This window comes from Sorex araneus, chromosome X (assembly GCF_027595985.1).
Source record: "Sorex araneus isolate mSorAra2 chromosome X, mSorAra2.pri, whole genome shotgun sequence".
Classification (NCBI taxonomy): Eukaryota; Metazoa; Chordata; class Mammalia; order Eulipotyphla; family Soricidae; genus Sorex; species Sorex araneus.
The window spans coordinates 355,440,199-355,452,509 of record NC_073313.1 but is presented as its reverse complement, the minus strand read 5'-3'; the positions used below and the strand labels follow the sequence as shown (position 1 = coordinate 355,452,509).

The window sequence follows — 12,311 nt, the reverse complement described above, 5'->3', positions numbered from 1 at the left end:
GAGGGCTTCAGGGCTTGGAAGCCGCAATGAGGGGAGTGGGCAGGAGGGGGACATTCCAGATTGTTTCCCTTGACCCACCCACCCTGTACACAAGGCCAAGGGCAGAGATGAAGTCAGCACAGCTGACAGCCAGGAGGGGACCCCACCATCAGCAAGACTCTGGGGCCCAATCTAGGGGTGAAGAGAAAAGTTTCTGCCTCCACTCCTGTACACCCAGGACTTCCCTTCTAAAGGGGCCACAGCTTCCAGGTGGCAGAATTCCCCCTGGAGAAGGGGTGAAGGGGACTGGTCTGCTCTAGGCTAGGAACTATCTGAACTGGGGGGAAGGGAGGGGGGGCAGCAGTTGGAATCTCACAAAAGCACTTTTGTGTGGCTTCACTTCCCGTTACTATCACATTGCCAAAAACTACAGCAACAACACAGTGAAAGCGTGTAAAAGCCGTCCCAGACCTGATAACTAAGCAAGCACATGTGGGCCCCCTGAGTCCCTGGCTTGCAGGGGCTGCCGGGAGGGAGGCCGAGGGGTGCTCTGGGGAGCCCTTCCAAATGCCTCGGCGACTTTCAAGCCCTAAGAGTCTCCCACCAGCTCCTTGGGGAACCCCTGGCCGGCGCTGCCCCTCCTGGCCACAGCCAGAGGAGAGCCTAGTCCTGAGGTCAGGGCATCTCCGCGCCCCCTCCCGCCAGGCTCAGCTCTTGGGGTTTCACAGCCTGGGAGCTGCCACCCTATCTCCACCCTTTCTCTCTCCTGCCATCCTCTACCCAGAAGAAAACTATTCTCGGCACGTTTCAAGATTGTTCCCAATTAGAATTGCTGGATTGTGGTGCTACTGAATTTGGGGTGGCCTTAACAGAGATCTAGGCACGCGCAATCTTTCCTACAGATAAACCTTTGCTAAAATGAAGAGCGAGAGAGAGGGAAAGGGAGAGGGAGAGAGAGAGAGAGGGAGGGGGCGCCCTTTGGCAGCATTCCTTCCCAAGGAAACAGCACTGACGCAGCTCAGATCATCAGAAAAGGCCTTCCAGGCTGACCTTCTCTGGTGCCAGGGTCACCCACTTCCAACCAGCCGCCCCGCAGGCCGCCCCGCGCTCAACCCTTCCAGTTCACCCATCCTGGAGTCCGCAGCCCCCTAACCCGTTTCTACCTGATTCTGAGTCCAGCGCAACCGTCATGCTCCCATTAAGACCATCCTCTCCCCCAACAAGCGGCGGCCGGTCCTCTCTTCCCAGGACCTTCTTCAGCCGCTGTCCAAAGCCGTCCAGAGTGAAAGTGTGCAGGAGTGAGTGTGGGTGTGAGTGTGAATGCGCCCTCCCCCTCCTCTGCATGGGGGCCCCTCTGAGGGCCTGAGGCTGGAGCGGCGCGGGCGGGCGGACCCGGGTTCCGTGACTGGCGCGCGGCACGCGCGAGGCTGCTGCTCTTCCACCGGGCGTCCCTGGGCGGCGTGGCCATCCCCTCCCTGGCCAGGCGCGGCCCCCTCCCCCCACGCTACCTGCAGCCGCACGCCTCCACGACCATGTCCTCGTACTGCTTGTAGACCACGTTGTTGGCGGCGTCGATGTAGAGGATGCTGATGGGGCTGAGGCGCGCGGGCACGCAGCAGGAGGCGGGCGCAGCGTCGGGCGCCATGGAGTTGAGCAGCGTCTGGATGATGGCGTGGTTGGTGGGCTCCAGGTGCGAGCGCAGCGGGAAGTCACAGACGCCCTCGCAGTGGTACGCCTCGTAGTCCAGCGGCGCGATGATCCAGTCGTCCCAGCCCAGCTCCTTGAAGTCCACGTGCAGCGGCTTGCGGCTACAGCGGCTCCGGCCGCGGCGCCCGTGGGCCCGGCCCGCGCCCCCGCCGCTGCCCTGCGCCGCCCGCGCCCCGCTCAGCGCCGTCCGCCGCCGCCTGCGGCCCCCGAGAGCCACCGTCGGCGACGGCGGCGGCGACCTGGGCTCAGGGCCCGGGTCGGGCGGCGGGTCGGCCGCCAGCGCCGTCCCGAGCGCGCGGGCCTGGGCGCGGATCTCCCGGAACAGGCTCTCCTTTCTCTGCGTGCGGGAGGACACCACGAGCAGCGCGCGCTCCTCGGCCCCCTCCACCCCGCCGTCGCCGCGGCCGCGCGAGCCTCCGAAGCCCAGGCGCCGCAGGGCCAGCGGGTCCCGCGCCGGGCCGGTCACGGCACGCAGCCGCAGGCAGAGCGCCGCGGCGGCGCGCGGCTCCCGGCGGTGATGCCGCACGGCGTCCGCCACGTCGAACACCTCCCAACGCTCGCCCGCGTGCGGGTCGGCCGCGCGCGAGTGCAGCAGGCGCGGCGCGCGGGCGGCCCCCGGGCACGTGGACAGCAGCAGCAGCGGCGGCGGCGGCGGAGGGGCGCTCCCGGGACCCGGCTCCCCGCGACCCTCGCGGCGCAGCACGCGCAGCTCCGCGGCCACCACTTCGTCGGCCTCCGGAAGGCTGGACACGTCGAACAAAAAGCTCTGGCCCGTCTCCGCCGCGGATTCCTCTGCAGGGTGGGGCGGAGAGAGAGGGGAAAGAAGGAGCGCGGTGAGAGTGAGGCCTGCAAAGGGTCCAACTGCCCCACACATACACACGACGCGAAACGACACGATGCGCGGGATGGCTAAGACCCGCCGGAGTCCCCGTGGCGCCTGCGCCCACCAAGCCCCAGTCTGAATGCTGCTAGCCGGAGCCAGAGGAGAGACCGAGTCGGACCGACTTGGGGTTGGTTCACCAACACCAGACACAGCCACCTGAGCGGCGCGCTCGGCCCGGGCCCGGAGCTCTCTCGTCCTGCCCCAGACCGTGAGCCCCCCACGGAGTTGGGTAGTTTTGCCCTCCACCTCCCCAGAACTTTGGCTTTGCAGGGGCCTAGATCTGAGGCCCGACCTGCGGACCCATGGCAGACAGAAAGCCGGGAGAGCGCGTGCGCCTCTTCCAAGACGTTTTCCCAGGACCTCACCGGGATTGGACTGAAAAGAGAGGGTCTGCTGCTGACCCCCCCAGGAGAAATGCAGTCTCAGGTGTGAGTAAACGTTTTGTGCGCCCCCCCACCCCCACCCCCCACCAGCACATCTGGTTACTTCTCCAGCCTGCCTGGAGGTGTAGGGGGGGAGGGGGGACCGGGACGGACATGATGACGGGGCTGCAAAGGCTCCGTGAGCGACCAGCCTCCTGGCTGAGCCAGCGGGGACCTGAGGTTCTGAGCAGGCTCCGTCTAGGGCTCCTAGCTCTGGGTTCTGGGCGTTGCTAGCTGGTGCCCGTGGGAATCCCCTGGCTGGACCGTGCCTGGTATTCTCACAGCCTCAGCAAACCTCCCAGGAGTGCAGGGGACTGGTCTCACAAGGTCTGCGGGACCCCGGGCTAGCGCGGGATCCGCCAGACCCGAACCCCCTCCTAGATTTATCCTTCCCTGTCCTTAAGATTGTCTCCGCGGTAATGGGGAGTCCATTCTAGTCGTGCGCACATTATTTTTTTTCCTTTTGCAGCTGGGGGGGGGCGGGGGTGTTGAAATTCCACCAAGCAGCAGATAAGGAGCGCTCTTTGAAGAGCGTCATATGGTTTCGTTTTGCCCCAAATTCATAGAGACTGCAGACTCCCCGCACCATGGAAGATTTGCTCACCAGCCTGGGAGAACCAGCCCTCCACTTCTTCCCCCGAATCTAGGTGCTGCGGGCTGCCAGCTGCCAAGGCCCAGGGAGAGGAGCCGCAGAAGGAGGCAGGCTTTCCTGGGGGTGTCCTGGGTCCCCTGCTGCTTTTCTGGGGTCTGTCTGGATGGAGCATTTTGCCACCATTCCAAGGGACCCTCCCTGCTTCTCTGAGCAGCCACCCCACGCTCCACTCTGCAGAGGGAGGAAGGCGAGGCCCAGAGCGGGAGGATTCTGTGACGCTAAGTAAGGCAGGATTCACTGGCCGTCAAAGCAGGAGGTAGTGGCTGGGCCAGCAGGAGTCTCTGCACCCCTGGCCTCCCTGCCAGCCTGAGGCACAGGTAGGGCTGGGCCGGGGCCTGGCTTGGACACCAGGACACCAGTTTCAGGACGCACCCGGCTTGGGGGCTAGGCGGAATGCTGGCCCTCCCATACGGATGCAAGCCGGGTCCAGGGAACTTGAAAGCACTTGAAGAGAACTGTCTGTGGGAGGTGCCCTGGGCGCCGGTGGCTGATCCGCTCCCACCCCTGCCAGCATTTCCTGGACAGGCCCATCCCCTGCATCCCCTAGTCTCGGGTCCCCAGTGACTTTCCTTTCCCTCCCATCTCCCACGTCGGTTCTCTGGCTGGATAGAATTAAGGCCGAAATTACTTGCATTTCCGTCTGAAATTAGTTTAAAAAAAATTCCCTATCTGTCTGCTTTAATGACTTCAATAGAGATTAATAAAATCCAGATGACACAGCAACCACCCCGACCTCACCCACGTCCTACCTTCGGAGGGCCCAGGGCGGAGCCAGGTGGGGCGCGGGTGCGGGAGCGGCCGCATTCCTGCACGAGGCTGCGGGCCGGCCGCGCTCTCCTCCCTCCGGCCCCGTCCACCCCTTCCAGCTCTCCCGGGGGTGGGGGTGGGGGGGAAGCCAGCACCAGGGTACCCCTGGCTACATCCAGACGCAGCAGCCTGCTTGGGGCCGGCACCCTCTCCCAGGCCGTGCGCTTCCCTTCGGGCCTGCCTCTGTCCCACAGCCCCCAGGGTGTGTTCGGTCCCTGAAACCGGGGTGCGCAGCGATCGCTTGGGCCACAGAGTAGCCGCTGCCACCGCCTCCATCGCTGCGCAGTCCCTCTCGCTGGACTCCCCCCGCCTTCCTTGGCTTCTCGGTATCTCGTCGAGGGGGCCCGCCCGGCTCCCGCCACAACGCGGACGCGGCGGCTTCCCGGTGCGTGGGCCCGCGCGGCGGCAAAGTTCCCAACTAACGGCTCAAGTGGGAAGGTGGGTGATCGCGCCCCCACACCGTCCCCCCTCCCCTCAGTGGGATGGAGCCTCCGCCCGGGAGCTGCCCGGCTGGACGGGCGCGGCGGCGGCGGCGTGAGTACCTTGGGTCGCCAGGTCTGCGAAGCCGGTGATGGTGTCCGCGCGGCCGTGGCGGCCGGAGCCCGGGGTGGAGGCGGCGGCCGGCCCGGCCCGAGCCCTCCCGGCCAGGCTCCGGTAAAGCGACAGCATGAACTGGTGCGGCACCACCGAGCCGTTCCTGAAGCCCGAGCCCGCGGCGCGGCGCGCGATGCGGACCCCGGGAGCCGCGGCGGCCGGGGCAGCGGAGGCACCCGCCGCGGGGGCGAGGGTCCGGCCGCCCCCGCCGCCGCCGCCGCCGCCGCCGCCGCCCCCCGGACTCCGGGACGGCCCTGCCCCCGCCGCTCGCCCCACCGCGGCCGCTTCGAGCCCGTCGCGGGGGCGGCAGGCGCTCAGCAGCCAGAGGCACAGCGCGGCGGCCGCGCTCAGGTCCATGGGCTCCGTGGGCCGGGCGGGCGGGCGGGCGGCGCGGGCTCCGTGGCTCCGGGAAGTCCCCCGGCGCCTTTTGAACATAGTGTTTAATAATGGGGGAAGTGTGCGCAGCAAGCCGCGGCCCCCCCTCCTCTCCCACCCCACCCCCGCCCCGCGCCGGGCGCAGCGCCCCCTGCTGAACGCTCCGGTGCAAGCGCCTCGCCCCCCACTCCAGCCGCCAGCGGAGTCCGGGGCCAGCGCCGTCCCCCCCGCCCCGCACCGCCCAGCCCGAGCGCTTGGCTCCCGTTTCTCGCCAAGTGACTGTCACCGACCTGAGGCTCCCGGAGCCACCGGGACCCCGCCCTTTCGTTTCCAGGGCTGGGCAGCCCCCCTGTGCCCCTCGTTGCGCCCTATCCAACCGCGCCTCCCCCTCTGGATCCGGAGGCGCGGGGTGTCGAGCGTGCCCGCCCAACGTCTCCCCCACTTCCCCGGAGAGAAGCACCCGCCCCCTCCCTGCTCCGATTTCGTACATGTGGTGGGGGGGGGAGCGCCAGAGGTGGGGCCTCCTCTCGAGGGGTGGACCCGCCCGTCGGCGCCGCGACCCCGTGGCCGCAGCGCACGGAGAGGCCACTTAGGGCGCACAGAGGCCATAAGGGCGGCGAGTTTGATCCCTGGCTCCGCCAGTCTCCACCCTCCCACCGTTCTCTCCTCCTGCCCCTCTCCCCCACCCCCCACCCCACCACCCCAGGTCGGAGCAGGGGCGCAGAGCACAAGGAAGGAGCCCTGGACAAGAGAGGGCCAGCGCAAGCAGGACCGATGGACTTGGACCGACGGTCGCAAAACCAAGGTTTGCGCGCGCGAACGTGCGCTCCGGCGGGAGCCTCGGCCTCAAAGGAGCGCGCGGGGTCCGAAGGCCGTCGGGGGTGAGGCCGTGCCCGCCGCGCGCGACTGGCATCCGAATTCATTCGAATTCATCAGGGCCGAACGAGCTTCGGCCCGCCTTCAGAGAGGAACGCCGCCTGAGGGTGGCATCGAGGTGCGGGCGAGGTCGGGGTGCAGTCTGCATCGGGAAGGCCCGTATGAGGGAGGGGGGTGGAAACCCAGGGTGATGGGTCCGAACTGTTGCGTTCAGGGGTCTCTGGCACAGCGCGGGGCTGGGGTGAGCAGAGGGGCGACCGCGAGGCAGCAGCACCTTAAAGCGCGGCTCGCGCAGGCAGCGGCGGGGAACCCGGGTCTGAAGCCCGCAGAGAGCGGCACCCGAGGTCCCAAAGTCTCCGGAAGATGCTCGGACTCCGGAAGAGTCTCGGCGTGGAGCCTCTGCCCAGTGCGCCGAGGGCCTGAGTGCGCGGGACCCGCACCGGGCCGGGCAGGCGCGTCCTCTGCCTTTATCAGTGCCCTCGCTCTCGCCTTCGCGTGCAGGCGGTGGCGGTGCGTCGCGGCCACCGAGAGTGGGGGACCAGCTCAATGCGCCGCCCCAGGGTGTCCAGAGCTGTGTGGCTTCCTCAGGACTGCGCAATTCTCGGATCGGGAAAGCGCCCGGTCCCCTCCGCCTCTTAAGTTCCTGCACCCGCCGTTTCGTCCCAAGCGAACTCCCGGCCACCGGGAGACGCGGCCGCTGCGCTTGGGCAGAACGGAGCGAGCGTCGTACGCCTGGCCCGCGCTCCCACCTGGAGGACAGTTCCGGCGGGTGGGGGAGCAGAGGGGCGGGGTAGGGGGTAGCTTGGTGAGAAGGAGGAAGGGAGGGAGGGGTTTCAGGACTAGGCAGGCCTGGGCTGCAGTACGGACCCCTGCCATTGGGCGGAGGGCGGGAGAGCTGGCCCACCGGGTGGGCATCAAGGCCTCTGGGTGGTCCCAGAGACAGCTGCCCCCTAGAGTTCCTGGACAGAGACTGTTCCTGGGAGTCCTGCTCTCCGAGGCTGCGCCCCTCCTCTCGGCTTCCTTTCTCTCCCGGCTCTACCAGCTCCCTGTCCACTCCTGACGGTTTGTGGCGGAGAGTCCCGCGGCTGGGTCAATAGACCAGTTCTGGTGGCCCTCGCTCCTCTGAACTCTCAATCGCACACCCTTGCGTGGGTCTTGGTGGCAGTTTATGCAACTGTAAAGGGGACAATAGAAGGAATGGCATGGGCTGGGCGCAGCCAGTGCTGAATAAATGCTTCTGTAGGACGGGGTCCCTGCAGTACCCCCGAGGCTGGGGACTCCAGGATGGGTTGGTAAGATTCCCCGCCTGACACCTCCAGGCCTCGCAGGGACGCAGCTTGGAGACTGGGTCTCCTGGCTGTAAAGAGTCTCACCACAGGACGTTGGTGTGTGTGGTCTGAGTAACCCACCCAGGGGATCCTTGGCAGGGCTGGTGATGGTGGAGAGCCAGGGCTTCCTTCTGGCACCAGGGGCAGTGACGGCAGAAAACCGCTTCATCCAGGAAGGCTCGGGGCTGAGCCAGGCTGAGTCCCTGCCTGCCCATGGGCGACCAAGCCACTCTCACCGGTTTGGTGGCCTGGATAGTTGTCACTTGATCATTCTTCCTGCCACGTGTCTGCTCGTTCCCCCTGCCCATAAACACGGAGTAAACAGCGGTGGCAGCGGACATCTGGGCAGGGAAGATTGGGAAGGGGGGCGGGGTAGGGCTGAATGGTTGGGAAACTAGATCTGGCTGGGTGGGGGGCTTCATCAGGAGCAGGCACTGCATGGGGGTGCCTGGGCCAATTCCCACCCCTCTCCTGTCCCCCAGATGATGCCCACCCTTTGCTCCCCTCTAAAGGCTGGTATGGATGCCAGCGCCCTTTCTGCTTTGACCCCCAGCTCCGTTCCTCCAGGCAGGTCTGTTGTGTGGTTCCCATTTTAGACACAAAGACCATGACGCCAGGGAGAAAGGCCACACCTCACCCCCAGGTCACTGGTGGAGCTGCTCCAGGTGCCTGTGGTCTGGGGGGCCGGCTTGGTCTGCAGCACTGAACAGAAGAGCCCAGGGCGGGTCTAGGCTGGTCATCGGTGACTCCTCCCTGCCCTTCCCGCCACTGCCCTGGGGTGCCCAGCTCCCAGAGCCTCTTCCCGAGCACAAACCCCAGGGCAGGCAATAGCACGTGGTCAGACCATGTGGTTCAGGATTGGACTGAACCAGACCGGAACCTCAGCGGTGCTGTGCACCATTGCCCTTGAGTCCCCGTGCACAGAGCCGGGTGGCAGCATCCAGCCCGGGGCCTGACTCCTATGAGCAGAGGACCATGGTGGCAGGAGGGGGCAGCAGGGCGGGCAATGCCAGGCTGGCTTGGGGTTTCCTCTGGGAGGTTGCTGGGAGTCTTGGCTCAGTGGGTCGGGCTGGAGAGACCCTGCCTGCAGCCTGGACACCTGGCGGGCAGCTCTCTGGGCTGGGAATCACGTCCAGGAGGGCAGCTGCTGTCCACTCTGGACCTCCCCAGTGTCAGCTGGGAAAGGGGAACGAGGTTCCAAGCAGAAGCTGCAACTTCAGAACCACCCACCGGAAGGTTGGTCCTAAGGGAGAAGGGGGGAAGCAGCCTGGCTTTGGGGGTGGGGGTGGGCGTTTCCTGTGGTGCTCCTACCCTCTCCAGCTTCCCAGGGTGGGGGGTCCTTGCTACTCACACAGCCTCCCACAGGAGCTGTTTGCTTCCAGCCATGAGGTCCCCAGGATCTGCAAGAAACTTTGGTATTATTCAGGCACCTCTCGTGCCAGGCATCCTGGGTTTGCCTACATGCCCGTGGAGTTGGGGTGCTCCCACCCCGGGCGGCTCTGATGGTCTCCATGCTGCCCGTGAGGGTGACCACACCCCTTAGAGGTGCCTCTGTGGCCGGCAGTCACTTGCCAGGCAGGGCCAGTCTGGCCGTGGGTTGCTGCCCCTTAGGAACTTGGTGCCCGACTGTGCCAGCCAGAGCCCCTCTGTGGTTACCACCAGGATGGTGACCTTCCAGCACAGAAACATGGACTAGCTCCCATCACTGAGTCTCTGGACTAATCCAGGCCGGCCAGAAGTGATTCCTAAGTGCAGTGCCAGGAGTAAGCTCTGAGCACCGCCAGGTGTGACTCAAAGCAAACAAATAAAAAAAAGTGACTCCAGATCCTACTTGTCGCCGCGGACTGTGCTCACTCGGCCCTTCCTGGATTTCACTTATTGACTATTTTTATTTTTATCGAGGCACTGTATTTACAAGGTCACTCGTGATTGAGTGTCAGCCCTACAGTGTCCCAATACCAACCCCTCCACCAGTGTCCCCCGTTTCCCGCCCACCCCCAGCCTCCCTCGCTGGCAGACACTCATTTTTCCCTTTCAGTCGCTGATTTATGATACTGCTGTTGATAGGGCTTCATGAGTGACCTTTACCCCCTCCCAGCATCCTCTCCTCCTCCTAAGTGACCACTTACCTCCACCACTGTCAAAGTGTTCCTCTCCCCCCTGTCCTGTGTGCCCTGTGTCCTATCCCACCCCCGGCTCTACCACCCCAGTGACATGAAAGAATAATTTTCATATCCTCGTGCTCTTTGCTTCTGTTTCCTCTGGGCAGTTGTGATTGCCCAACTGTGTTTCTTTACATCCTGCATATGAGATTTTGTGTTTGTCCTTCTCCTACTTCACTTACCATGATACTCTCAGACCCATCCACCTAGCAGCAAATTGCACAACTTTCTCTTTTCTTACAGCCGAGTAGTATTCTGTTACATGTATGCACCATAGTTTCTTTATCCAGTCACCTTTTGGGGAGCATTTGGGTTGTTTCCAGATTTTTTGGCTACTGTGAACAGTGCTGCAATGGACATAGGAGATAGGAGTGCAGATGTCTTTTCTGCATTGTTTTTCAGAGTGGGGAGAAGAGATGAACATAAACTTCCTCCCAGAAGATATACGAATGGCTAAAAAGCATACAAAAAACAAAAAAAACCAAAAACTTTGTATCACTAATCATCAGGGAAATTCAAATTAAAACGACAATGAGATATCACCTCAACACCAGAGAGAGACGGGCACACATCAAAAAGAACAAAAAACAACCATTACTGGCGCGGAGACACAAAGGATGGGAACCCTCATCCGCAGCTGGTGGGAATATCAACTGGTCTAGCCTTTGGGAGGAAAACAATATGGATACTTATCCCAAAACTCAGAATTGACCTTTCACCCAGCCCAGCAATTCCACTACTGGGAATATGCCCTAGAAGCCTTCCTGGCTGTAGACCCCCAAATGCACTGGCAAATGCCCACCAAGGGTCCAGCTGTCAGTGCTGGGGGGTATGAGGAGGGGCCCCGGCCAGGGATCCAGCCAGCCCCTACCCTGGCCTTGGTGGCTCAGAGCTGGGGAGAGGCTGGGAGGGAGCTGGTTGTCCAGGGCTGGGGGGCTCTGCCCAAGGATGGGCTCCCTGGGAGGCTGGGAGAGGGAAGCTCCTGCGGGGGCTGCCACGTCTCTGTGTCCCCTCTGCCCAGGGGTCTCCATTCCACCGACGGGCTGCAACCGTTCCCCCGGAAAGACAGAGAAGGGGCTGTGGGTGTGGGGAGGTTCCCGCAGGGCTCCCAGGACTGCCTCCGCCCTGTATCCGGGGCAACCGCTCAGGCATCTACCCAGGAGGGTCGGCTGCTGCCCCTGGGTCTCAGGCCCCTGCATGGGGGAGGGCCAGGTCAGAGACCAAGAGAGCCTGGGGACTTCTCCAAGTTCCACAGCCTGGGCACCTCCAGGCGCTGTGGGGGCCGGAGAGCTAGTGGACACTGCCATCTGCTGGCCACTGGTTCTAACAGCACCCCTAGGTTTCCTTGCCCAGTTGTAAGATGGAGTTGGGACAGGAGAGACAAGAGCTGGCTGGCCCAGGCACGGATGCAGTTTGATCCCTGGGGGCGTCCCATAAAGATTTTTTGAACCCTGCCAGGAGTGATCTTGAGCACAGAGCCAGGAATAAGCCGTAAGCACCGCAAGGTATGCCTCTTCCTCCCCCCATAAAGCCCCCACAAGATTGTGGGACTTTGGGGCTGGAGCAATAGCACAGCGGGTAGGGCGTTTGCTTTGCTTTGTACGCAGCAGACCCAGGTTCGATTCCCAGCATCCCATATGGTCACCCAAGCACCGCCAGGAGTAAATCTTGAGTGCATGAGCCAGGAGTAACCCCTGTGCATCACTGGGTATGACCCAAAAAGCAAAAAAAAAAAAAAAAAAGAGAGAGATGGTGGGCCTTTGGCATTGAACCAGAAGAGCTGTCTTCTGGAGCTGTCACTCACATGTCCTGGGAGATGCTGGGACAAGGACCACATGCCTCCCTGAGGTCCTGGGGGACACCTGCTGTCAGACCACCTCCGCCAGCACTCAACCTGCCTGCCCCGCCCCGTCCAGCCCTACTGGGGCATCTGTGAGGGAGGGAAAGGACAAAAGGGAGCAAAGTCTCCACTCCTCGGGTCTGGAGCGATAGTCTGGCGGGGGAGGGCATTTGTCTTGTATACAGCTGACCCAGGTTCGATCCCCGCCATCCCACATGGTCCCCTGAGAACCGCCAGGAGTAATTCCCATGTGCAGAGCCTGGAGTAACCCTTGAGCATTGCCGAATGTGACAAAAAAAAAAAGCCTCCACTCCTCTTTATGGGGGGCAGGCCTGGGAGAACGATGGTTCTCCTCACACAAGGACCAGAGGATCAGACCCGGGACTCAGCACTCTGGCCTTCCAGCCCAGGACAGCCTCACGGGTCCTGCTTACCTCAAGCCTTTCCCAGTGCCCAGCCTGGCGATTCACGCTTACGTTGCTTTCTGGGGACATGGTGGTTTAAGCTTGTGGGAAATTTATTCTAACCCATCCTCACTCTGGTCACTGTCTTTGAGGCGTTTTCCTTCAGTGGACTTGCCTGTCTTGAGTATTAGTGATTTGGAATGTTCTAGAATTGGGTCTCCACTGCATTTCTTGGAGACTGTTGCAGACAAATCACGTTTCTTTTCTTTTCTTTGAAAGGAA

General features: G+C 63.2%; 1 protein-coding gene across 1 annotated transcript; it reads right to left on the bottom strand.

Annotated features, from left to right (window-relative positions):
* On the bottom strand, positions 1 to 5,401 carry GDF7 (growth differentiation factor 7). The gene is made up of 2 exons (XM_055122834.1): positions 4,993 to 5,401; positions 1 to 2,478 (listed from the first exon to the last, which is right to left on the bottom strand). Exons 1-2 carry the CDS (start codon positions 5,399 to 5,401, stop codon positions 1,484 to 1,486), a joined length of 1,404 nt encoding a protein of 467 aa, XP_054978809.1. The 3' UTR covers positions 1 to 1,483.
* Positions 5,402 to 12,311: the final 6,910 nt, after the last annotated feature.

Bases quoted from the DNA above. Each gene is read 5' to 3' on its own strand.
- GDF7 (XM_055122834.1), bottom strand. From the start codon at position 5,401: ATGGACCTGAGCGCGGCCGCCGCGCTGTGCCTCTGGCTGCTGAGCGCC. The intron at 2,479-4,992 runs GTACTCACGCCG...CCCACCCTGCAG, and splicing joins CGCAGACCTGGCGACCCAAG to AGGAATCCGCGGCGGAGACG.